The 26,687-nt window shown below is 45.5% G+C and overlaps 5 protein-coding genes and 1 long non-coding RNA gene across 10 annotated transcripts in view; 2 read left to right on the forward strand and 4 right to left on the reverse strand.

Moving 5' to 3' along the window:
- The window catches only part of mnb (minibrain), a 36,237-nt gene extending 25,874 nt beyond the window's left edge, over positions 1 to 10,363 (reverse strand). For 2 of the 5 annotated variants that reach the window (XM_069050348.1, XM_069050347.1), the window contains exon 1: positions 9,474 to 10,360. In XM_069050348.1, the coding sequence (XP_068906449.1) occupies positions 9,474 to 9,546 (73 nt within the window). In that variant the 5' untranslated portion in view covers positions 9,547 to 10,360. Of the gene's footprint in view, positions 1 to 8,673; positions 8,699 to 9,473 lie in introns of those variants that run through there. The other 3 variants (XM_069050340.1, XM_069050342.1, XM_069050346.1) reach the window with 3 other exon arrangements.
- A 351-nt stretch (positions 10,364 to 10,714) lies between these two features.
- Positions 10,715 to 12,074, reverse strand: LOC138132759 (uncharacterized). Its single transcript, XR_011160174.1, has 3 exons — positions 11,740 to 12,074; positions 11,288 to 11,686; positions 10,715 to 11,240 (listed from the first exon to the last, which is right to left on the reverse strand). It is a non-coding gene; the product is annotated as an uncharacterized lncRNA (long non-coding RNA).
- Positions 12,075 to 14,573: 2,499 nt separating this feature from the next.
- On the reverse strand, positions 14,574 to 20,462 carry LOC138132723 (uncharacterized). Its single transcript, XM_069050323.1, has 7 exons — positions 20,188 to 20,462; positions 19,759 to 20,139; positions 17,824 to 19,431; positions 16,184 to 17,691; positions 16,064 to 16,124; positions 15,834 to 15,875; positions 14,574 to 15,754 (listed from the first exon to the last, which is right to left on the reverse strand). Exons 1-7 carry the CDS (start codon positions 20,315 to 20,317, stop codon positions 14,793 to 14,795), a joined length of 4,692 nt encoding a protein of 1,563 aa, XP_068906424.1. The 5' UTR covers positions 20,318 to 20,462; the 3' UTR covers positions 14,574 to 14,792.
- Positions 20,324 to 20,956, reverse strand: Tpt (tRNA 2'-phosphotransferase). Its single transcript, XM_069050872.1, has 3 exons — positions 20,696 to 20,956; positions 20,399 to 20,649; positions 20,324 to 20,348 (listed from the first exon to the last, which is right to left on the reverse strand). The coding sequence occupies exons 1-3, from the start codon at positions 20,954 to 20,956 to the stop codon at positions 20,324 to 20,326; spliced, it is 537 nt and encodes a 178-aa protein (XP_068906973.1).
- On the forward strand, positions 20,459 to 22,718 carry Aven (Apoptosis and caspase activation inhibitor). The gene is made up of 4 exons (XM_069050372.1): positions 20,459 to 21,583; positions 21,639 to 21,984; positions 22,036 to 22,213; positions 22,266 to 22,718. The coding sequence occupies exons 1-4, from the start codon at positions 21,555 to 21,557 to the stop codon at positions 22,346 to 22,348; spliced, it is 636 nt and encodes a 211-aa protein (XP_068906473.1). The 5' UTR covers positions 20,459 to 21,554; the 3' UTR covers positions 22,349 to 22,718.
- Positions 22,420 to 26,602, forward strand: LOC138132743 (acyl-CoA:lysophosphatidylglycerol acyltransferase 1-like). The gene is made up of 5 exons (XM_069050362.1): positions 22,420 to 22,912; positions 23,331 to 23,539; positions 24,971 to 25,185; positions 25,237 to 25,501; positions 25,553 to 26,602. The coding sequence occupies exons 1-5, from the start codon at positions 22,887 to 22,889 to the stop codon at positions 25,927 to 25,929; spliced, it is 1,092 nt and encodes a 363-aa protein (XP_068906463.1). The 5' UTR covers positions 22,420 to 22,886; the 3' UTR covers positions 25,930 to 26,602.
- Positions 26,603 to 26,687: the final 85 nt, after the last annotated feature.

Genomic DNA, 26,687 nt, shown 5'->3' on the forward strand with positions numbered 1-26,687 from the left:
TTGATAGAGTAATTGTGGCGATAACGAGCACCAAGTCTGGCAAACTTGAGTCCCATCGAGTTCGTTTGGAACTCGACACCCATCCACCAAAAGCGTGTTCCAATTTGATTTTTGACACGTCTTGAACAACCGTTATCGTTTCTCTTTGACAAGGACATTAATCAAAGACCGGTAACGTCACAAAATGATGCAACCGCGAGCGATGGTGGCGCAAACGACCACCTTGAACCATCCGCCCCGTCTGGACCCATCGGAAACGCGTTCCAGCTTCGTCTCCGGCCCTCGTTATCAACCCGTTCGGTCGTGGAGGTGTTAATTTCGGCAACGATCGAACCGCAGTTCCCTCCCGTGTGCAAACCGCGTCACGTCCGCTGTTCGATATCCCTCGAAGTGCATCCATTGCGCATGCATCTCCTCGGTAAGGTACGGACTCCTCGAGGACCGTTTTTCCAAAAGGCGCACGATGAAAAGGGCGGCGGACGGGAGGCGAGACGTCCTTCGCGCCGAACAGGGACCCGCAGAGACAATGAGGACATCCATCTGGCGCACCGATCGTAAACAAAGAGGCGTTTGACTGCGTCGACCGTGCGGTTCGAACAATGGGGTTCACGCAACGAGAAGATGAGACGCTTAATCTCGCAGCCAATATTCATAAAGCATCTGGAACACGCAATTATAAGACTAATGGCGCGCAGTTTTCGCGCAAAATGATTACCACGGTTATCGCGACGCGTTCCATCAGAGTCTTGCGCTGGCGAGTTCGCAACATTTCCGGAATTAACCAGGCGGAAAGGTGGACAAGTTTTTGCTGCGCATTTTCCAACGGACGGCGGATTTTTCCGGGAAGGCCCCCGATTAAGAGTCCATCCGACGCCGCCAACGTTCGAAAATTTCCATCACGTGCCCAATAAGGATTAGTGTCACTCGGGGAATCGCCCATTAGCCCTCGTCGACTCTTTCCGATATTTGGAAATCAAGCCCCCCGCCGAATAATTAATCGCCGCAAAAATTAATCAGCCGCATCTGGAAGAGTGCACCTCGAGTCGAGCAAATCGAAGCGGTTGTGCACTTTAGGTGGCGGCGGTCTCCTTTGCCTGCGGAATTTTTCCGGGGGCGGGGGAACAACAGGAGACTCTTCCTGGGGCGAAATTGCGGATTGTGTAAATAACGCCGCGACTGCTCGATTATGCGCGAGCCAAAAAAAACGAGACCTCCCCCGACGCCGAACCGCACGAAGGGACGAAACCCGCGACCCGGAGGGGTCATCCGGAAGTTCCGCGATTTCGACGCCCCCCGGACGCGCGACACCTCCAAAACTTTCCGCCGCCAGAAAAAATACTCCCGCCCCCCGAGTTTATTTTCTGCAATACTTCAGATATTTCAAGTTGAACATCGCATTTGTGAGGTGGCATTTTCGAGTGCGCCGCGCAGATCAATATGACTCCACACTTCTCCCCTTCTCATCTCCGAGCCCCTTGTCCACAATCGGGGAGTCCGGCTGGAACGGGGTCGGGGGAGGCGAGACGCGGGTCGCCGCGACGGCAGCGGGCGGGAGGCACCTTGCAGGTGGGGCGGAACCGCTCCGCGAGTCGTTACCTCTGTCTGTCGGTCAATCGGCGACGTTTCGTACGCCATCCTCAGGCCGCCGATCAACCCATGCAACCCGGTTTCGCGTGGGGCGGCGCTGCGCCCACCGACCCGCTCGAGAGAACGAACGCCGCCATAAAAATAATCATGCAATGTTTATTGCGCTTCGTGGAAGCCTATTTTTAGCGTGCACATTGTAATTTTAGCGTGCATGTGTCATCCCCACCCTGGTTTTCCACCGAACATGTGGAAACGCCGCCGACTCATTGAGGAACAGCCGAAAACAGGAAGTTCGGGAGCACCGAAGACGGATTGCATCAGAACAGAAACGCAGTCGGGTCGAGACGATGGCGCAACGTGTGACATAAGAAGTGTGCAAAGCGAAATGACTCAGCACCCACTTTAAGAAAGACCACAACTTTTACTTTGCATGTACGTAGCGTAGCGAAACGTTGGCACAACTGCAGAAAACACCTGGACCCGGTTCTGTACCGTCGCCGCAAAAAAAAAAACCAAAATTAGTCTAGGATAAAAAAGGAAATTAAAAAAGTTTACGACGCATCAAAACTTTACCGCTAAATAATTAAATTTAAAAGTCAAAAGAGAGTGCCGCCCTCCGACCATCTTACACAAATTCCCATTTATTAAAAATTAGGATGAAAAAAACAGGTACAGTGATCCACATCTAGGATGCATGGTGCCGTACCAGGAAGAACATCAAGGCCCCGCTTCTTCAAAGGACGTTCCATTCGTCGAATTTTGCCAAGAAGAAACCATTTTGCCGCCATTCCTTCTAACCGCCGTCTATCATCAACAAAGAACACTGTTTTGCATTTTACTGTTTATTTATTTTATTTTTTTTTAAATAAGCTGATTATCTTCAGACGGTTTTTGTTTGTTTTGCTTATTTATTTTGGTGGAAATTTTTTCGTCGGGTGCACTTGCTACGCAATTCGACCAATAAAATTGCCGTCGAGCTTACCAATCATATACGCGCTCTGATACTGATTGCATCATCGAGCTATTGCATGATTATGGCAAAATTGTTAATCCCTTCGATAATATGAGTTGTTAATCGCAACGAACATCCTTGAAACCGCTTGTTTATACCTCTCGTAAAGGTGAACTTTTTTCAGATGTTTTTCTGTCATCAAATATGTTACGGAGAAAAATTTTACACCTCCGCAATAACCGTCACGTCAATTCTAAAAAATGCAGAACCAGGTGTCCGGCGGAAGCGAGATTAGTACACAAGAGAATTCTGAAAATTTCAGGTTTCACTTTTCGATGTAGTCCTCACCGGCATCGACGAACGCATTGCTTATGTTATAAATATACCAATTTTTTTTTTACTTTTGGAAACATTTAATCAGAAGATTTATCTGAAAAATGATCGTCGAAGGCACTTTCACTAGAAAATCTTCAACCACGTAGCTTTTTTTTTTCAAGTAAGAAGCCACTACGTGTTAGGTCAGAGTGGTATGGTGGACGATTGAACTTTTTTAAACTATCGAAGATCGCCAAAATGGTCATTGTTTCTTTGAGGACGAGGATTCTGGTCCAGATGGAATCCTCTTCATCAAGTCAGCTTCCATCTAAAGTCCATTCAAAAATCAAAAAACCACCAACGTCGCATTTTCCTCGATAATTACTATCGGCAACGTTGTCTAGTGTAAAATTTGGTGAAACGTGTAATTTTGAGGTTAAATGTTTATTAAAGTGTCTTGTTTTTCTGGGCATGTTTAAGTAAAAATAATAAGAATCAATAAATAAATGAAACGTGCTGCTAATAAAACAATATGAACGAAATTCAAAGTAATTGAATTTTATTTTGAATCAAATAAATGTCATAATTTATGGTTACCAACAGAGTATCTACCTAGGGTTTTTTAAATTTTACCAACCTAAAGCAACAGGTGGTGGTTTTTTGATTTTTGAATGGACTTTAGTTCTGATCGTTTCGCAAAAAATCGCAAAAATTTTTTTTCCATCTGACCACCCTTAAAATGGTCGGAGCAAGTTTTATAAGCGTTGATTTGGCGCACGTGTCCCAGATGTAGAAAACGATCCGTCGGGGAGTTTTCTATGGGACGAGTGCGCCAATGTCCTTATAAAACGAGTTTTTTATGTTATTTTTTCGAATTTGCACCCTTTTTTTAATGTCTAAATAAAAAAATAAATTTTTCAAATTCTAGGGAATTTTGTATTAATTGGTAATTCAAGGTAACGGATGCAACAACATCTGCAACAGATGTTAAAAAGTAGAGCTTGAACGTTAATATTGGAAGTTTTTTTGGCGTAAATGACAATAATACTGATAAAAATTTTCTTAGAGATCTATTAAACCACAATTGCTTTAATAGTTAGCCATAAACGACTCCAACTTGAATCCTATTATAGACCTATTAGAGACGCAAATTCGAAAAAGACATTTTTGCCTCAACACTTTCTCAAACGTCCTAATTTGAGTGACCATGATTGTTTCCAATTTTTTAACGTTCACATAACTTTCCATTGTCAATGGATTTCGCCTATTATCAGCTCTGAAGGAACGATTTTGGCGTCGCTGAAATATTCTAGTTTTTTTGACAAGTCCGCCCATTCACTTTATATTAGTGAACGTTAATGTAGCCCTGTATCTCTTTATTTTTTCTATTCGTACTTGTTAGTATCGCGCTGTACGGCGGAAAAATTATTACTTTTGAATTTAGCTCGTTGAATATTTGCATTTGATCCAAACTTCAACCGATCCTGAAGACGATAACTTCTTGACAAAATCAAAAAAGCATCTATTCTGGATTGACTTCTTGTTCAGATTCGGTAAAAATGCATTCTAGACTGCAAGTTTTGCAATTTCCGAATTCGAGTCATTAAAACCGAATCGAGAGACAAATTTTTTGACAAAATTGTATTTAATTATTTTGGCAATTTTTTGAAAAATGGATCACCATTTTCTCAATATTGCACCCAAGGCGATCATCCTGACACCACCGGATTCCTCTTTGCAAAACCCTCTTTTATTGAATTGGTTTCCATTAATCTAGTATGTACTATAGCTTGAGGAGGAAAAAATGCACAAAACATTTCTTTCTAGTTCTTTCCATCTAACCATCTCAAAAAGGACCATAGATTAATTAATCTTCATTATGGAAGATATTTTGATGCAACACTTTTCCAAAGGAGCTCTTCTCTTTTGGTCTTAATTTCAAAGATTCTGATTCTTTATAAATGTTTAGGTGTACACTTCACTTTCGGTTCGCAACGAATTTCGCTCATAATTAGGCACCAAAGAGATATTTTTTTAACACTGTTGAATTCGTCTTGTTCTCCAGACGAATTTCATGAAAAAGCGAACAGGGCGATCAAAAATTTTTGGAATTTCTTGCAAGAAAACGAATCAACACGATTTGCCTCCTCCTTTCGCGCCCCAAGGCCCATCCTTCAACCTGCCCCCTTTGCCATTCGGCAAGATTCTCCTTTAATCTGTCCGGTCGCAACATCCACACCTACACCTCGATCTGCAAAACCCGCAGCAGCATCAACGGCGTCCTGGGATGGCGGCGCTCGTCGATGCATTACGACATCCTGGTTGCAACACGAACTCCGTGCGACGGTCACGTTCCGGCGGCGATCCCCGGATTCTCCAAAATTCACAATGGCCGGCGAAACTTCCGGTACGAGCCCCGGTCGTCAAACCAAATCCCATCATCTCGACGTGCACGCGGACAGCTCACTTCGGAAACGATCGCTTTCGCGTTTCCTCCGCGGATCACGCACCGTGGCTCCGGAGAGGAAGGCGACGGGGGTGGCGCGCCGCCGCCGCCGCAGACCAGAAAAAAAATCAATTTGCGTCTCGTCGAAATTTCCGCGAGGAATCTTAATTGATCACAATTAAGTTTCGGACGGGCGAGGCTGGCGGGGACGACACCGACACGAGATACGATAATAGCCCGCGAGTTTGGTTAGATGACTTCCTAGCAATGCGGCCGCTGCCGTCTATTTCCAGGCCGTCTGTGGCCCCCGACTGCCGGCCAGACAAAGCGCCAGGTATTTATAGAGAGCGCGCTTTGTTACTAGGTGTTCGGGAAAACTTCGCCGCCGCCGCATCTGCTCCCGGTTGCGTAAGGCCCCCGACCTGACGATCTTCGCCGGATGATTTCGTCCCGGCTTCCGGGGCACCCCCGGAAAAACCGCCCCCGTCCGTCCCTAATTAACATCGACGTATTAGCGCCGGCGACAATCGCAACCCTGACACGCCGAGATATTATTGTGGCATTAATTAATTCCGCCAGTTTTCTTGTTGGAGACGGCGGTCTTGCTCCCCGTAATTAATCTTCGCGTGTGCTACAGATAACGTTCGTCCTTCTTCCCCAACACTCCTGACGACCGGGCGGCGGGGGTGGTGCACTTTGGTCCATCGACGGACGCCGATATTATCTATCTCTTACCCGAGTTAAAAAAAGACGCGCGCTATTTACAAAATGGGGCGCGGGGTCGTCGCCCCCGAAAGGTGCGACGGACACGGGACCACCTCTACCACCTGACCTGACCGGGACAACCCCCGAGGATGATTAATAAGCGCGGAAATATTCTCAATACAAAAACCGCAAAAATTAATCCGGCGGGATTTTCTCGCAGCCCGTGATTGATACCGTAAATACCGCCATGACGCTATTATTTAATACCCACGAACAATATTTGCACCTACATGACGGGGCCGGATGATAGATAAACTGGCGTCGCACAAGTGTTTACATAACCTCAAACTTTGAACGGCCTCAGACCGTCCTCCGATTGGCGCTTGTTGTGCAATTTTTTTTCCGTCACTCTAACTGCTACGGAATTCGTTCGTTGACGACTCCATCGCCCTCACCATTCCTGTTGTTATTATTATTATTTTGTTCTTGCGTCCAGTCAACGTTTACACTTTGTAACATTCCGATTCCCTCTAGGTTTATCTGTTTGATTAGAACAAACTGTTTTCGAGCGCAAATCCGGAATGGCTCCGGTTCTGGTGCAATTTTAATTAAATCAAATACCATTCTGTTCCACGGTTCTCATGGTCTATTGCCCCAACTGCGCTCTTTATTCCGTCGCTGGTGGCTCAAATTCGCAACCTTTTCTCCTTGCGAACTGCACAACTTGCGAAACAGCGGCGGGCGACAAGGTCGTCTTTGCGCAACCTCGTTGCACAGAACGGGGGTAAGACTGACCTTTGATTACCCAAAAAAAAATCACGTTTCCCCCCCGACCCGGCCGCGCAAAAATGCGTCTCTTCGACTGGCGACCTCGAAACTTCACACGTGTGTCAATCAAAACGCCAACACGTCAGATCAGACCTCCCCCTGTGGCCGCCAAACTCCCAACGTCCACCCTCGTCCCTCGACAATTGTTCGCGTGTTCGGCCACATTCTCCACCGGACCCGTGTCCTATTCGCCGAGAAGCAAATCAAGTGATCCGTGAAATGATTTTTCGTAAATTATGTGACGTCAATCGGTTTCTAGCACGTGCTTGTTTGGGCTCGTATCAGCTGTTATCTTGTTGATGCGATCGAGAATTTGGAACAACCGAATTTCTCGGATGCTTTGTTTATCTCGGCCAATCGAAACGATTGTACGTGACGTCACAGCGTTTTGTTTCTATTTGTTGTTATTCGAATGTTGTTGCTTGTTAGTCATGTTTGGGAAACGTTTACAAATATTTGAACGGACTAATTATTATCATTCACCAGACTGATAAGTTCCGGTCGAAGTCCCGATCATCGGGACAAAACAAAAATGACACTGTCAAGATGACAGTTGACGTTTTATTCGGCCACCAGGTGTCGCCAAACAACTGTGCCCGTCCAGGTACCCTCTTCGACACACGACATATTTGTGTTTGTATAAATAAATATCAGTTATCAGATATCGAACGGCGACGAGACGTTATTTTTATTTATCATTGTTTTATTGTCATTGTGTTATTATCATTTGGTAAACATCTTTATCTCGAGAACTGGCTGATCGACTGATCGAATGCGATAACCTCGCCCGATAACGCCACTGGATGTGACAGGTGCTGATCCAGCGATCCCGCTTTCAAGGTTGCACCACCAATTATCCCCGAATCACCGACGGGAGGGATGCGATTCCCGAACAATGACAGTTCGACGTTTACGACGTCACAAAACGAACGCGGAATGCATCGATTTAACGAGGACCCCACACCGATGACGTCAAACACTCGACAGATCGGATTTTTATCTCTTGCCTCTGCACTCGAACACATTATAAACAAAATCTATTGGCGCCTCGTATTTCGACTAGTCACCGCAAGTCTCGATCGATCGTGATCCCGTCGACAAACACAAAAGCTTTGCAACAAAATCGCCACGCTCGTCGACTCCCCGCCACGCGCGGATCTCACCCCGATTCGGACCTGCAAACCACCCCCGACTACCTGGCCGACTGATAAAACTTCCAAACTCGTGATTTGCGTTTCAGTTTCTGCTGGAAATCTAGTCCGCCGCGATAACAAACGATCAGGTCGAACAGTTGAACATCAAAACGAAGCAAAAAAGCGATCGCGACCCTCACGGATCGCAGTATCGGTCAAGAGGACGGATGACGTCATGGCACCTGATCGAGGGAGACTTCTTGGAAGTGCGAGGGTGCGACGCAATTTAGCAAGTCTGCCACCCTCACCCCCTACATTCGTACTGCACGACGCACAACACGACACAAAAAATGTCAACACAATGCACAACGAAACTCGAGCTATCTATTCCATGCAACGCTTTGATTTTTACGTTTCGCCTTCAGATTTTTGCGTTGGGGAGCCAAGAAACCTAACAAATTTGACATTTCGATAAACTGAATCTGCCAGATCTGGTCCACCTGAACAAAGGGTGCTTTCTCTAAAATGCGAGGGTGTAAACCTTACCGTTGTGTTCTCGATTTCGCAAGTCATGTACGCTTATTAATTACAACATTAAGCACTTTCACGACTCGGTATGAATCACGCAGGAAAATTTTCACACAGAAAGCTTAAAAGTCATACGCTTGCGGAAAATAACCGAAACAATGGACATAATTTATGGATACCTGTTCTCATCGTTTAATCATTTACTTTGCTGTCTTGAAAAATTTTGTTCTTGATTTTGGAGTTGTTCGTTTGCAGAACGTCGACTGTTCAAATCGCGAATTTCCGACGGCTCGATGACTCCCACAAAAGCAAAACAACAAACGTGACTGACAATATTAACATTTTTGATCTCCTTTTTCGTGGAATTCTTGGCGAAGGACTTGATTCGAGGCTCGTTCGTTAATTGTCCATTTACAGAAATGTTCACGCGCACGTTGTTCTCAAGATAAGACGTTTTGACAGGTTGCGAGTTCGAATTTTGTCCAGCAGACGGCGGCGACATTTTTGTTTTGGTGTTTCGACGACGCAATTCGGCTCGTAAATCATCATTATCGAATTAAAAAGTCTTTTATTGTCGTTGCAGGTCGTGATTCCGGTCGTTCTCTATTGTCGGTTCTGGTTGTTGGGCCGCTGGAAATGACAGATAGAGGATCAAGAAATTTGTTGGTGAGGGTTGCGTCTCCAATTACGCTAAAATTAACGTCGGCGAAGAACGACGGTTCGGGACGCGGAGTCGACAATAACAGTTTCAAAGTTTACGACTTATCCCGGTCGGGAGACGGGATGTGGATGCGTTTATCCCGGCGGCTAGTGCACGTCGATGACGTCACGGGTCTTTCGGTCTGATCGTCGTGCAGTTAATTTGGCAAGTCGTGTGTGCTTATTATATTGGCGAGAATGGTGTGTGTGGGCGTCGGGGTTGTGTGAAAAATGGGGATCAGCTGGGATGGCTGGGATTGTGTCTGTGTTTTGTACTTACTTTTGGGCTTGTTTTTGTCCATGAGCATGGGCTTGTCCTGCGTGCGCCACGCCATGGGCTCCTTCGATACCATAAACGGAGCCCTCGAGTACCTGAGCCGTGTCAGCAGCCGGGGCTCATTATCCCACCACAACAACAACCAACAACAAGAGCACTAGCGGCACATGGTGTCGTAAACAATACCGCGTGGTTCGGCCAGTAACCTCGCGAAGGCCAGCGATGGCTAGGCCTCAGACACCGCCACTTCCGGACAGGGGAGGATCGGGCGCCTCAGCGGCGGGCCCCCACGGCCACCGCCGTCATCGCCGCCACCCTCGGCCTGGAGGCCGCGAACTCGGCGCCACGCGCACTCCCCTCCGAATGGACTGCTCCGCGAACGCACCTTCGGCTCGGGTCAAAAGCACAAATAACAACAAATGTGCGTGCAGTGCACGCCGCCACCCTCAGGTCGACGATCACCGACGGGTCATAACCAATAACAAAACACCCCCGAGAGTTCCTTCACTTTTTAGAGAACGTTCGTTCACCTCAAGAACGTCGGACGCGCAGACAGTGCAGACACGTGTGTGGGAACGGCCGGCCGCCACCGACGCCGACGGGGAGGGTGTCGACCACTCTACGCCACGGGGGCACACCGCGGACGATGCGAAGGGGGCGTCGCAACGGGATTTCTGTGAGGTTTCGCGGCTGGAAATGCGAAGCAAACCGTTGTATCCTACACTGTCCTACACAACAAGCAACATGGCAACTGTTATTGGGTGCAGCGGCATCGCCGAACTCTGCCGCGGACGCGCACGACTTTGTGCGAACCGACTAGTGCCCAAGTCGACCGACTCCCGACAGATGGCAAAACGGAGGCGGAGGCTATAGGAGGCGACACCTGTCACATCGACACATAGATGTACTTTTTAATGCATCTATGCCTCGAAATCGTGCTCCTTCGAAAAGGCAGTTTATCTCCGTTCGAACATTGTTTTCCCAACAGGTGGATAAGATAAGAACACATCAACGAAAACAAGCTTTAATCTGTATTTAAGATAACTATAAAGAGCGATCTTATCAAATACGCATCCAGATAAATATGTAGGTATCTTTTTATCTTATCACTTGTTTCTTATCCATCTGTAGGGAAAACATCTTCGAACTCAGAGCCGGATTTAATAAATGCGTTAGGGTCAAGAAACGACATTGTATACGATTTCGGATTGATGGATAACTCGATTACAAATTAAAGTAGGTAATAAAGAGATATCGATTTATCTTATCACTTGTTTCTTATCTTAAATATGCATCCACCTGTAAGATAAATATGTAGATATCTTTTTATCTTATCACTTGTTTCTTATCCAACTATTGGCAAAACATCTTCGAACTCAGAGCCGGATTTAATAAATGCGTTAGGGTCAAGAAACGACATGTATATATGCCATTCACGATGTTTTGGCATAAGGGGAGGCCATGGAAAAAGTGCATTTAAGTTGGCAGTAAAGCTGTCTGTTGAATTAGGTTATGTTTTTCTAAGTTTGAGGTTATAAACTGCGTCATTGTCTAGTGCATTGTTGTCAGTTTTACTAGTTTGCAATATAACAATACTCACACATTTTTAATCCAATTTAACAAAACAGGAAACTGACTTGAACAAACTACAGAATAGTAGGGACCGGGCTCCTGTTAATTTATGCACCACTTAGATAACCCACCTATACAGTGTCTTAACCAACCAGTTAGTAACTTCTCAATGAATTTTTCATTTTAACCAAAACATTCCTAGAACTAGATTGTATAAAATATTATACCTACTTATTAAGCCTTACTTTATTCGAATTTTTCTGCAAAATATTTACACACCCATTGTCTATGACACAAAAGAATTTCAACTTCCATAATTTCATTAGAAAATTCTGAATCATCATTACCTGCTTCAAAATCCCAATCAAATTCCGAGTCAGATTCTCCTAATGAAATTTTTAAAGGAAAAACGTTTTCAAATGAAAGATTTCACATTAATTTTGCCCAATCTTCCGAAATAAGTTCTTCACAATATCTACAAAAATATTGGCAAATTTCAGGAGTACATTTCAAAATAGACTGAAGCCATAAATTCACAACTATATCGCGAAGTTATAATAGGTCTTACAAAACCCCTGTGCCATTTCATTTGGGTCGTTGTTTCTTCCTTCACTATCCGTGTTACATTTTTTTCTTGTACTCACCTACGATTCAATTTATACACACAAAAAAAAAACTTGACTTCATTGTAACTTACTCAAAATATGTTCTGCAGTCTAATACAAACACCATCAATACGTCTTAAAGTCGCTTAATTATGATTACGGTAAATTCGGCAACATGTTACGTTCATTTTGATAGGTCCGCATGTCAGGCACTTTAGTGACAGCAGAGATGACAGAAATCAAACATGTATCCAACGTTAAAAAATGAAACCATAGCCTCCCCTTATGCCAAAACATCGTGAATGGTATATATGTATACGATTTCCGATTGATAGATAACTCGATTACAAATTAAAGTAGGTAATAAAGAGATATCGATTTATCTTATCACTTGTTTCTTATCTTAAATACGCATCCACCTGTAAGATAAATAATATCTATTCACTTTGATTGTGACCACAACGAAAAACATAGTAGGCGCTGTTTAGCTGTGTGCTGCATACGTTTTACACTAAATATTTGTGTGGTGTAACATGATGTGAAAATGTCAGAATTGTCAAAACTTGACCACGGTAGTAAAGCTATGATTTTAATGTATTTATCAATATGAATAACGGAAATCAATCTTTGAAGTAGGAGAAACTAAAAACGTCTGTCTGATTCTGTGATCACGTCTGTTGAAAAGTGAGGTTATATCCAGGTACAGATTATTTAACGTAAAAACTTCGAAATCACCTCATGCAATTCTCGATATTAATGAAGAACGAAGGAAATGGTCATTTGGCAGTAAGACAAACGCGAAAAATGCCTGGGGATTACTAATCAATTAGCATTGATTAATACAAATAAGTATTTTCAGATAAAAACTTATCAGACAGAAAGTTCAAAAAAATGATTTACAGGGGATGAAAAGGCAGAAGGTATTAAACTACAACACTTACTAGCCAAAATGTACAACAAAAAAGCACAAATAGAGTTAACTTTATTGGTGATGTTCGTCTTTGTGAGTTGTTTTCCCGTTGGCTTCAATAAATGTCTCGAAACAAGTCAATATTAACCGTTTGGTCCCAACTTTGAGAAGACGACGTGGCATTTTCTTTTTGAATTCTAAAATTTTGTACCAAAACTCAATTTTATAGATATGCGCACAGTGTACGTCGAAAAACGTTTGCGCAAGTCGTGCTCCATTCTGTCTTCTGTGAGCGTGACGTTTCTGTCAAAATGGCGCCTCCGAGAGTTGCCAACTGCGACTGGATTTAGTGTTATCTAAAATTCCCCATAAATAACCTAGCAACTGAAAAGTTACTAGGGAGTGGTCACAATCAAAATGAATAGATAATATGTAGATAGCTTTTTATCTTATCACTTGTTTCTTATCCACCTATTGGAAAAACATCTTCGACATCACAGCCGGATTTAATAAAGGCGTTAGGACCCAGGACAGTTGAGGCCCTTTAAATTAAATATACAGGGTGTTAGTAAATGGTTGGGAATAAATTTCAGGGTAAATTCCTTACGAAAAATGTGATTTAAAACCTAAATAAAGTTTTTCATTAAAATGAGTAGTTTTCTCAAAAAAAAAAAAAAATGTAGTCCACTGTTGGAGAATTTCTCCAATTAGTTCATTTGTCTGCCTAAAGTCGCATTAGTTTTGATTTTTTTTTTAATTCAACGTTCCACGTTTAAATTTTTTCTTTAAACCATTATTTCGCAGTATTTCAAAAAAAAATACAGATATGTCAGAATACATTTCTTTTAATTTTTTTCTTTTTTTGAAAAAACTACTCATTTTAACGAAAAACTTTATTTAGGTTTCAAGCCACATTTTTCATAAGGAATTAACCCCGAAATTTATTCCCAACCATTTACTAACACCCTGTATACCGTGCAAGTAGCACTGGCAACCAGTTAATTGGTCCACGCGTCCTTATCCAATTAAGACGCCACATTAATATCCAATTAAGACGCCACATTAATGAAGGAAAAAAAAAACACATCATTTGCCCATTTTTAAATAAGCATTTATTGCACATTTTCATCATACAAATCATAAATTATCGTCGCTGCAAGTCGATAAAATACATGAATAAAAAAGTGGATTCGAAGTAAATACGTCACTTACCTTAAAATAAAATTATTTCACCAACAACCATCGATTACTCCCCGATCGTTTTTTCATGCAACGAATCACCCCTCGCCTGACCTTTCATAAATTTTAACTATTAGACCGCGAACGAGGTGCTCGAATTTTTATATATTTTAGGCTTGGTGAAATCGGTTCCGTGATTGTCCTGCTCTTATCGATAAAAGAAAATTCCGTCTCGTTTTTCATCAGTCTGGCGATAACAAATCCCCACGAACGTCACTTGTGCGTCCGTTCTCGATTTCGCCAGACTCGATTCGCGCTAACCCGGTTGGTCTTGGCGAACGGCCGGACCTGCAGCTCGTGTCCAGCAGGTCGCTTCGTCCCCCGACCTGTCTGACTGATCGGTGAGACCGCGATTTCCCGCCGAGGAGAGGGTCCCTCGGACTTGTTGATCGCTGGAAAAGACGCAAACACGATGTGCTAGCGCCACGACGCTGGCAATTTCCGCGTTCGTCAGGAATTATTTCGGCAAACATTGGAACGAGCGGGATTAGCTCCGGGGGGCGGAGCGGTGGCTCCGGAACCGCTCCAGCATCAGCCGGTGCCTGCTCGAGAGGAGATCGCGAAGGCTGTCTGGTCTCCTTGCACGCCAGACAAGTTCGCTCAAGATCAATACTTAAATTGGGGCGACTGCGTTCTTAGACGGACGCTGTTGTTCCATTGCCTACCCCAAGCTGACATTTACCGGTTTTAATACAGGCTCCGATGCGACGGATTCGGGACGTTAATAAACAAAAACTTCGCAACCACCGCCGGATCGGAGGGACTGACTCAAACGGATCCATTCATGCACTTGTTTATTTCACATTTTCCATAACAGCTTCATAATATACGAAAAAATTAAAGCTAGCTTAACTTAGGTAACTACAACGACAAATAAAAAAAAAAGAATAGTCCAACTTTTGTGGTCTGACAGTCTCTCACTACTTCGTTACGCAGGAACTGAAGATTCAAACTTAATTAACACTCTGAATGTCACGCGAGTCGGTCTCGAAGCACTTAAAATCTGGGTCCGAACTTGGGGTTTCTGCCTCTCAAGGGCTGTGCGAAATCGGTGAAGTTCGCGTCTTCTCTGAACTGGTGGAGGTGAAGTATGTGAGGTGGTACTTCGTCCGGGAACGGTCTTGGAAAACGCACAGGTCCGCCGTACCTGTTCCTGAAATCTCTGGGATCCTCAAGGAGCGGTCTTCTTCTTTCGAGAAACTCGTATCCGGTCATGTCGAAATTGTAAGGAGGCTTATCTTTGAGCGTTTTCCTGAAACCTCCTCTGCCCCCTCTCGAGGCGGGAGCTTTCGGTTTCTCTTTCTTGCGGTCGGACGGCGACATTTTCGTCTCGACTTTCATCTTTTCGCCCATCTTCTCCGACACCTCCGCCGTTTCTTTTTCCTTCTCCGCCTCCTTGTCTTTGTCCTTGCCCAACAGCTGCGCTGGAGTGAGGTACGCTATCGACTCGTTCTTCGACGGTGTTCTCGACGGATTAAGGTCTTCTTCGTTCACTTGCACACCTATGCTGTTCGTCTCTTTCGCACATTGAGAACCCACTTCTGCGTGCTTTATCGCTTTGCGTTTCTTGCACTCCTCGCATCCGACGCCGTCCGTTGGCTTTTTCGAGTTCAAGAGGCACGCCTTCAGGGTCAACGCCGCCGTTTCTTCGTCGCTGAACGCGCTGTTCGCCAGCACTTTGGCCACCGATTCCGTGGACTCGTTCAAGTCCACGATCTCCTGCAGCACGCCGATCTTCTGGAGGATCTTGTCAAGAACTGTCGCGAAACTGTCCACTTCTTCGCACGCCTTCGCCGGTGACGTGAACTGGAAACGCACTATCGGTATCCTGCGGAGAGGCGATTGGTACTTCACTTCCGATTTGTTCTTCCCCTCTGTCGACGGTTTCACCAACAGCCGTCCGCTGAACTTACGGTCCTCGCTCATCGCCTTGATGGCGTCTTGACACCGCGATATTACTGCAAGCAGCAATCCGTTGTATTTTCGGTCGGCCAACAGGTTCGAGAGCACATTTAACAAAACAAACATCGCACTTACCCTTGATCTTTTTCTGGAGGTGTTCCGGACTTGACGATTGAACTAACAACGAAATAAACATATTAATATCGGCTGTGAGGGTTGCGGTGTCGCGATCTACCATCTGCTCCCGGCGGAAACTACGACCACCGCTGACAAACGCGTGCGTCGCGCTTGTTAGACGTCTTCCGCTGGGAGCAGTTGGCAGAAGCGCACGATCGAAAAAACAACAAAACAAAAAGATGGCACACCTTCACATTTGGCGGTAATAGTCAGAAAATCTGATAGGGAAATCTTCTTGTCGGCAAAGAGCTAGAAAAATCCAACAAACGATTATATGAAACGTAAGACACTAATATGCAACGAATTACTTTGTCAATATCATCCGTCATGTGGTTATCTTTCTGCTCGTTTGCTTTCGCAACACTATCACTCGATACCTTGGGCGACACTAGCGCCTTCTGCTGCGGCACCGGAGGCAAGTTAACCGCGGTCGGGGCCGGTTGCATCGGCGCCACTTGACCGACTGGGACTTGCTGAACTACATTACCTGCACTCCCCATCATATTAAAATCGACCTGCTGATGAGGTATCATCACGTTCTGATACCCCTCACCGATGAAGAAGCTCTGATCGTACTGCTGCAAGGCCGGATTGTTACCGACTTGGAAGAACTGATTGGGAGCGGGGGCGGGGACCGGCGCGGGAGCGGGCATCTGGTGCTGGGGGCCGTTGCTGTATCCGTACATGACCTGCACCGGGGCCTGGGGCACCGGCGGCCTGACCTCGTTCAGCTTGTCCCTGATCTCCTCCAGGAACGTCTTCTTCTTCTTCTTCTCTTCCTCGTACTTCCTCTGCTTGGTCCGCTGCGACTCCCTCGACCTGGAGCGCGTCCTCTTCCGCGACGACCGTATCCACAGCTCCCGCTCCGACACGTTCGAGTCGATGCTCCCGGTGCGTCTACGCACCCGATATCCAGGTTCGCGCTCTCTGTTTCGCACCCTGTAGATCGGAGGGCTGCGCGAGTACCTCGCGGACTTACGCACCTCCCTGCTGCCGCTCCTCCTCGAGTACCTCCTCTCGGCGGGCCTGGCTTCGCGCGGTTTCTCCGCGGGGCTCGTCGGCTGGGGCTTGCTGTCGCGGAGCAGCGTCCCCAAATCGGCCTCCATCTCCGTACCCGGCGGCACCAACCCCGTCTCGACTATCTTCAGCTTGTCGCTCACCAACTTCTGCTCTTTGTCCTTGGCACATTTGACCTTGTCTCTGGTGATGTCGCGTCGCGTCTTTTCAGGATCGCGACGCACGTCCGCCCGCATCTTGTCGCGCGACTTGGACTTGGACCGCTTACGGCCGTGCGAATCAGAACGTTTGTGCCGCCGCAGAGGCGATCTCGATCTAGACTTGGCCTGCTTTTTCAAACGCTTTTCCGATGATTTTCTCGAATCTTTCGAAACAAATCTGATGGGAGAGTGGGACTTCTTGTCGGAGTCCTCGGTGACGACGGCTTCGGTTTCCGCCACTTTGGTGTCTTCGTCCCACGCGTCGACAATGTCCAAACCGTCCATGAAGTCCTGATTGGAGAAGTCGTCGAAGAAATCCGCCGGCACGTCCTCTTCCTCCTCCTCCTCCTCGTCCGCGATCTCTCCCTCTTCTTGGGTTTTTGACTTTTCACCCACGTCATTTGTGACACTCTCACTTGTCTTGACGTCATGGCTCACTTCATTCTGTATTTTTTCCACGCTGTCAAAATCATTACCGACATCTTTACTTTCTGCCTGTTTACTGGACTCTTTTTCGTCGCAATTTTTCTCATCACTCTTTATCTCCTCCACTGTTTTGATCATATTGTCCACTTGCGACACTTCAGACACCGTGGTATCTAAAAAAAAAACAATACAAATTTACATACCACTCAAACAACGACGGCCATCTTCTTGAAATTAAACGCAGTACACGATCTAAACTAAAATTCCCCAAATCACGTCCTGTCACCACTTCAATTTCAACTTACTTGGCGCGTTTTCCTCGACTTCCGCAGACTTTGTAACAGGTTGGATCTCGCCTTCCGCCATTTTTTCCGTTTCTGCCTCATTCGCAACATCATCCACCTCTACTGCCCCTTTTTCCATGCACTCTTCCAATTTGACACGAATAAAATGGCTGACGTGCAGGAACACCTTGCATTTAGTTTTTGATTTGGCCAAGAATTCCATCCTGCAGGGGTTTTTCTTAAATGTCAAATTTACCACCAACCAAGTTTGCAAAGTTTTTGGAAAATATTTTACGATACATGTCGTCACAGCGATTTCTTTATCTATTTCGCTGACATCGTGAGGAAGCTCGCTCTGCAAATTTTTCATAATATTCACTCTATTCTCCCAGACGTTCCACTTTCCCACACAAGTGTAACTGATGTGGTCGGCTCCGAACGACGGCATCTCGGTAACATCGTAACGCAACACTTCCTTCAGCAACTTGGACGTTGTACTTTTAATCGACTGTATCCACTCTTTCTCGTCTCGTTCCTCGTCCTTCTTCATTAGAAAAGCGTACTCGTTGAGAGGTGAACTCATGTTCATCAGCAGTTTGTACAGCAGTCCTTTTTCCGACTGCGTCGTCATCTGTGCGGCGTGTTTGCACAGAACGACGAATTTCCCTACGCAATTGTGAGGAACTGAAGCTGAGACATTCCTCGAATGTTCGAAAGGATCTTGGATGCAGATGCTGACGTTCACTTGAAACACCTGGTGCTGACTCGAATAGGCGTGATAGTAACCTGGTAGGTCGAAAGGCTTCAAGAAACCAGTCTTTTCGATGCCTTTGCCTACGTAGGGGGCCACCACGTAGCCCGCGTAGTCGAATTTGCTGTAAAACTTGAAAAATCCCGCTACCAAATCTAACATCGAGGCATGCGTCAGCGCCTCGCTCTCGAAATCGAGAGGGGCGAAGGAGCCGTTCCACCCGTCCACGATATCGGGAGGGGTGGGCCTCTGCAACTCTAATACTGAAGGCAGACTGTACGGTTCCTGCTGCAAGTAGAAAATTACCATCATGTAGAGGGCGTAGCTCGAGAAATAGTTGACTTTTTTCAGACCGCAGCGCTCAGCCCAGAACTTGATCATGATCATGAGCGGCTTAAGCTTCTCGTCCAGACTCAAATAATACTTGATCAGCTCGCTGTTGCAAACCGACAGTTTGTTTCTGATGTTGAGATCGCAACATATCTGCGTCTTCGTGTGTATGCACTTGATGATGGGGATCTTCGCCCCTGAGATCAACAAGACGTCGCAGAACTTTCTGCATTTGAAGATCAGAGTTCTGATCAACTTCAACATCATCACTTCAGACTTGAACTGTTGGCGCACGTTCGCTATGTACACGTCCAGATCGCTGCCCGGCACGTCCAGACCTGTGATGCTCGACCCGAAGAAGTAGATCTTGTTGAGGGCGAACATGGGGGACAGGGCTGCGGTTAAGTCGTTGCGAATCAATCTGCGGTTGTTCTCGACCTGGGCTTGGTCGACCTTGAGCTTGTTCTCGAGGATGGCCATCTGGTCAGCGAACGTCGCCCCCTCTTTCACGCTCGCCAATATTTGAAGCTTGTACGTCGCGGACTCCGCTAAAACGGTAAAATCAGGCCGTAAGGGCATTTCTATGGTTTCACGGTACGAAAATTGAACGCACGACCGAATTGCTCGTTATAGGTTATAGTCGTTATCGCACAACTGATAAATACGATGTGATAACGCAATCTCAAGAGTCGTGTCAGTCGGCGGTTGTTCGAGATTTACGACGGGGCCGAACGCACCCGAGGCCAAAGGTAAGGGCAGAAAGTCATCTTTATTTAACCAAAAATTTTAGACAAATTGGACAACAATTGCGGAGCGACACACAAAAGGTTCGAGAAGTACCCTCGCTGACGTCATAACTCCGGGAAGATACTCACCAGCGGCCATCTTTTGGATGGTGGAAGGGCGATTGTCTTGCGCAGCTGTCTTCGTCACGCCTCCCGACGAACCTGCCACCAGTGCCACCTGTTCTGTTACAGATTTAGCAGCATTAGGAGCCCCCTTGGCCGGCACCTGTTTCGAATTATTTGCAGCGGCAGTTTGAGGGACGACTGCTTTACCCCGTTCCCAACAAATTTCCAACTTCTGATTGAAAAGCTTGTGCTCCGTCTGTACGATCTCCGTGTACGCCGCCACTTCTTCAAAAGTGTACTCCACCAAAACCTTCCCCTCTTCGGTTTTAACGTTTTCGCTGGTGATAACACCGAACTTGGCGAAGTACTCATGGACTTCCTTGGCCTTCTCTTTATCGAAATCTCCTGAAATTGCACTCGTTACCGACAGCCAACTGACGAAATTTTCGTTACCTTTCACAACAATTTTTTTGGGCGAAAACGAGACGTGTTTCTTGCCCTTGATATGTTGCGCCCAGACGGACGGTACGACGGGTACTTTGCATATTTTACACTGATGGTATTGGGTGGGGAGGGAAGTCATTTTTTGTCAATTCTTAGGAAATATTTCGGCTCTAAGACGCCGTTCGCGTTGCCAGGACTCAAAATGACGCCGTTCGCGGACTTGTAGAACTGGATGCCGTCAGCAAGCGCCCTCGCGAGGTCGACGTAAATGAAGACTTGCGCGTTTTTGCGGCTGCCGCTGATCACGTGTTTGTTGGAAGGTAAGTCGTGGGTGAAATGGATGTGGTTGCGGGTCATCCGGCTCAGGCCTACTCGCGTGATCTCGTCGAGATGCTCCAAGTAGGTCCCATGGATGACATTTGGGGTGGATGAGGGATCAGTCAGTGGCACCAACTCCAAGTCCTGGACGGTCTGAAACTGCGGTTTTTCATCTGAAGCGATCAAGACGGGCACTCACCGGAAGCGAATGTCCCTGATTCGCCCTGATCTCCAAGACTCCGCCACTGGCGCGCAAAGAAAATCTCTGTTTGTTGTTGTTGGCTACGACTCGCTTGACGTCGTCGACGGTGTATTTACCCCTCAACTGGCGGTGGTTGAGGATTTGGGAGACCGGGACGAAGCCTTCTGACGACAACGGCAAGCCTTCTTTGGTCGCAGCGTGTCGCAGGAGCCAGGACAATGTCTTACTTAACGATATGTCAGTTGTGCTTTTTGACATCTTGAACGGTTCGGGTTTAATAAAAATTTACTCAAAATCGAATGCGTAAACTCACCGATTGGCAGCCACGATGTTTCGACGACAATTCTTTACACAAAATGTGCACACTTAGCACAGGAAAATACCAAACTTTGACGCCATTTCTGCAATTTTCAAGGTCACATTCACATAAACACAAAACCATAGATCAAAAAAAGAATAGAAAAAAAAAACGTTTTCCAATTCTTGAATACCTACCGGTTTCATAATTAAACTCTGTTTTATATTTGTGTTATGATTATGAATGAGTCACGCAGTTTCATTAGAAAAAGAAAACGTGTTTGCAAAGATCGATTGCGTACTGCCTTTACCAACAACAAAAAGCAAATATTTATTATATAATCGAGACTAACTGTTCCAAATCAGTTTTTTCTCGCAGAAGCGAAATTCAAGTGAAGAAAATTGTTAATAAATTTAAAAAACGTATGAGTTTTTTTGTGAAAAAAGAAAAACAAATACTGACAGCCACGTGACATCAACCACTTCCTCCATGCAAAACAAACGTTAAGGTTATGTGTTGTAATTTTTAATTTATTTTTTGGGTTCGTTACGAAATAAAATGGACCAAGACGACAGCCAAAAAAGCAGGTGCGTCATCAGCGTCTAGTTTGTAGTAGTTTAATCTCGAACGGGCTTGTCATAGGGGGTTGAAACACCGCACGAACAAAAAAAAGTACAACAAGGGTAGAGCGGGTCATGTGCCGGCTAAAACGAAATCTGCGGTCGCGCTGGATTCAAACTGGGACAGATACGAGCAGGAACAAGTGGAGAACAAAGTGAGCAGCAGCACGGATTTCGCGATTCTGGCCAACGCCCCCATCACTCGCGGCAGCCACTTTCAATTCAAAAGCGACAAGGACGACGTCCGAGAAATTGTGGAACCCGTAAATCCCTCAATGTTGTTCGATCTAGACTTAACCCTGTTAGATAAGAGTTTGTCTACAATACCATTCCATGTCAGAAGTAGCATAGAAAACAATTATTTTACTGTAGGTGTGCTGACACGTGTTTGTGCGATTAATCTGTGAATTGCGCTTTAGGAGAATCAACACAGGCTGATGACCACCCTTGAGGATAACATAAGTGATTATTCGTCATATTTGTCGAGTTATCACAAAATAAAAGATGCGGATCCGGTTTTCGGGTCAGAGGGCGAGTCGTCAGACGGCGCGAGTGACCCTGACGACAAGACGTCTAAACAATGGTCGCCAGAACCAAGTAATGAACGTCGATTTGGCGACTGCGCATTTTTCGAAATTTGTTTTTTTAGGTGGATCGGAGCCGCCCCCAAAGCCCACAGAGTCGAGCGGCGACGACCTGGAGCAGTGGCTCGACGACATTCTCGACGATTAAATGTACAAAACCCAAATACACGTTTTTAATTTGGCGCCGGTCGTAGCGCGTCAGATGGCGCTTGAGTCGCCTTGTCAGTTTGACATTTAACTGCCCGTCAAGTTTGTCATTGTTATCAGATCATTTCTCTGTTTTCATTGATTACCGCAGGTGAAATTGTAATGTGATAGCGGCAACGCAAAGAAAAATTACTGAAAAAACCATCAGTTCGACGTGAAATTATAAAATGTGTTTTGTTTCCCGGAAGCGTCCGTCACAATCGAAATAATTCGAATTTCGACACGAAAAGACCCAATGATGGACAAATCGGCAGCTATAATTACCATTCGGAGTGTGCATATAAAAATAAAATCGTAAATTTACCAGCCAATGTGCAGTTGCATTTTCTTTATTTATTCAAAGGGTTAGCGTGCATGAACCATCGATTATTTATTTTCGTACAAACACAAGGCGGTGCAGTGTTGTGGTTTGTTTTTTGGCAAAAATCGGGGCCCAACTCGGAGGAATGAGACAAAGATAGTGAAGAAGAGGCAGAAGCATGGATAATATTCGATATTTAATGCGGTGAGTGGATTTTTTCCAAATCGTATTGTCGCTTATTACATAATAATCGTGGAAATGTGGGGGGCGGCCTCGGTGACATCTTTTCCTTTTCGAGACAGGTGTCGAAGGTGAATGAGTCGAGTGCTCAGCGGCACCGACACTTCCGACAACATAACCTAACATTCTATCGAGCGCGGACAATGCAGATTTATTGCCCATCTCGAATTGGTCGACAAAAGGCCCATTACGCCCACGACGATTAAGCCGCATTATCGCATCAAAGACGGTTGTATTTGTTCGAGTTGTTTTTTTAATTTGTTCCGATGCGTAGTCGGATGAATTGGCCGGGCCCCCTTCGACACAAAGGGAGCTATCGATGCCCCGGCCACCCTCCACCCGACCCTATCGATCTTCCATTCAACTGTTTGTTCTGTTTCAGGAATTGGTACAAGATACCAAGAGCGCTATTTAGGCTGTGTTTTATTCTAGTGAATAACGTGTATTGTATTCCTACGTATGTGGTGTGGATGGTATTGTTGTCGCCGCTGCGAAAAGTCAACCCCGACGTCTACTGGAGGATAGAGGGATACTTCTTCCACTGGCTGCTGGCGATGGTCTCCATGTGGAGCTGGTCAGCGGGATACGACGGTAACATCGCCCGACATAAGGTCGCCGCTATTGCGTAAACTCTCGAGACACGTTATCGTACCTGGAACACCTAAAACTTATTTAATTTGCTATTAGATAAAAGCAAATACACGCGTCAACTTCTAATCCACCGTCACGTAAAGATAAAACGAAACGGACTAGTTTTTCTGGAGTTGAAAATGCCGCTCATTTCGCAACACAATAGTTGCGTGATTGCGAGAATCCGGTTTTGTGAATTTGGTAACCCAATAACATAGATTTTCGAGCATGGAAGGTGACGACCAACGATGATAGAAATGAGGCGTCGCGTTCAACGTACAAGGTTGGCCGGTTTGTATCCGCGCGGAGGCGGCCGCACCATCAATCTATCGACTTTGTCCGAGTCGATCACCGCAAAATATTATTAAAATGCTGTGAGAAACAGATTAAGGACGAATCGCAAACAATGATAGCGCTGCTGTTTATTGTTCTGCCCGTGACCCTTGAAATCCTGCCCCCAAATTCGTATTGTTTCGTGAGAGTCACCTCATGATAAGAGCGATGTGCGCCGTGTCGCCGACCAGACGCGTTACTCGCTCGTTTTCAACGTACTTTTACCGCTAGCTGTTTGAATTGTTTTCGTTTAACAGACGAAATTACCACAACAAACCGGTGATTCAACTAAACTTGATGCATTTTACGACTTCGGTTGAAAAACGTTCGTAGTAGTTGTTTAATTAAGCAAATTCTATTTTAATCGTCAATCACGTTAGACGCATGTCAAATATTTAATGTAAGTTGTATAATTTACAGAACTAACAATAACACAGTGCATTTACTATTCTTATCATTAAGTAAACAACTCGGGCCCAATTAAAGAAAATATACTGGATAAATTAACAGAGTAAACATGCAACGTCAATAAATATTATCTGGTTATTTCTTTGTTCATCTAACTGTACAGTAATAAATATTTGCGTAAGGGTCAGAGTAAAAGTGCGAAAGAGTCAAATTTGAATTTTTCCCGCATTTTGAGTGTGGCAATTGAACCGGGAACCGACGGAATACGTTGATTGTACAATTTTACGCAAAATTTAATAATTTAAACGATTTTGAAAATATTAGTTTGTTAATAATGTAACTTTGACAGTTGACATGTGTCACACTGTTACAACAACAAAATCTTAAATCGCCTAACTTCACTCTAGTAATCACAAATAAAATGTCTGAAATATTTGAAAATAATTTAAAAAAATAAAAATTACGCTGGTGCTTTTTCCATTCATTAAGAAAATTAGTGTCGATCATTACCGCTCGTCGCTCATTATCATTATTTCATGTTGGTTGTCAGCAACCTTGGTTGTTCCTTTTTTGCGATTAAATTCAGAAAAAACACGTCGCAACTTATCCGAACGATGCTTTGTGATCGTTTTTATATCATTTCTTTTTCAGTGGTCGAAGTAGGAGATGACATAAGGAAATGCATCGAGGACCGGACCCTCGTGATAGCCAACCACCAGTCGACGGGCGACGTGCCCCTCCTGATGGCGACGTTCAATTCGCGCAAGCAGATCCTCCCGAACATCATGTGGATAATGGACAGCCTGTTCAAGTACACGAATTTCGGAATCGTGAGCGTCCTCCACGAAGACTTCTTCATAATGTCGGTCGGTAGCGCCTCTGTCGTGTTTGTTTGATGTGACATTGACGGTTTTAAGGGTAAGAGCAAGCGGGACAAGTCGCTGCAGGCTCTCGTCAAGCACTTGTTGGCGATGTACGTGCCGCTGAACCGCAAGTGGATGGTGTTGTTCCCCGAGGGCGGCTTCTTGAGGAAGCGCAAGGCGGTGTCGCAGCGGTACGCCGAGAAGAACGGGCTGCCGCTGCTGCAGAACGTGTCGCTGCCGAGGGTGGGAGCGATGCACGCGATCATGGACACTGTGGGGCCCAAATCTGTGGTCAACAACAATTCTTGCGACTCGAGAGGTGGGTGCAGGCGGAGGGGTGACGACAGTGATGTACGGAGGGTTGTTGCAGCGTCCGCGCTCGAGTGGGTCCTCGACATCACCATAGCGTACCCGAACGGCGAGCCCATCGACTTGGCGTCGATAGTTTTCGGGCACCGGCCCCCCTGTCGGACCACCCTCTTCTACAGACTGTACCCGTGCAAGGACTTGCCCCAAGACAGCGAAAACTTGACCAAGTGGCTGTTCGACCGCTGGGAGGAGAAGGAGAAGATGCTGGAGATGTTCTACCGGACGGGCGAGTTCCCGGGGGACAACGGACACGGCCAGCTAGTCGAACAAGACTACTTGCGTTTCGCCATCTTGCACCTCTTCTTCATCATCTCGACGTACATCCACGTGCAGATTTTCCAAGCAGCTTACCACTATTGCAGTTATCTGATTTACTAGCGCTCCGTCCTCGCATACCTGATCTGTCTGGTGAGGCTCTACCTGTGACAGGTCGGACGGATGCGAGCCAACCACCGATCAAAACGTACGAGCAAATTGTTCGATCTCGGTCGAATTCGATCGCGCAAAGACGACTGTGATTGATTCGTTTTTAATCGTAACTATTTCTGTCGGACTGTGAGACGCGTGACTGCATTCCAGGTGTCGAGTTTGGCCGGAAAATGGGAAATTTTCGAGCGCATGTACTTAACGAAAGGGGGATTTCGTGAGTCCATCTGGCGCGAACCGCGACTTTTTTATTCGGACAATTGGGTAACTTCTAATAATAAAAAAATCAACAATCTTGCCTTTGGATGTTTGGTTTCGTTCCGCGGAAATATGACGACGTAATCATACAATAATGGTAGATTTTGTACAGTAGTTTAGGACCAATGTGCATTTCGTCTGGTTTCTCTTCAGTTCGGTTGGTTTTCCCACGCGAAATTTACGAGGCTCAATCGTTGACGTCCATTTTTTATGAAGATTTAACACGTTTCGATTTTTTAGCACCGCACTCATCTCGTCTTCTTTTTTATTTCTCGCTTGTTGTGTTTTAAATTCTTCAGGGTTAACTTATTGTGTATACATATTTTTGTAAATTTCAGAGTTTCTTTGTAATAAAAAATTCAATCGTGCGGCTCGTTTTCTTGCCCTTCGATCGATCCTTTGAATTATCCAGCGACTTAATTGCACCGCAAACACCTTCACCTCGCATTCCC

Source organism: Tenebrio molitor, chromosome 6 (genome assembly GCF_963966145.1).
Source record: "Tenebrio molitor chromosome 6, icTenMoli1.1, whole genome shotgun sequence".
Taxonomy (NCBI): domain Eukaryota; kingdom Metazoa; phylum Arthropoda; class Insecta; order Coleoptera; family Tenebrionidae; genus Tenebrio; species Tenebrio molitor.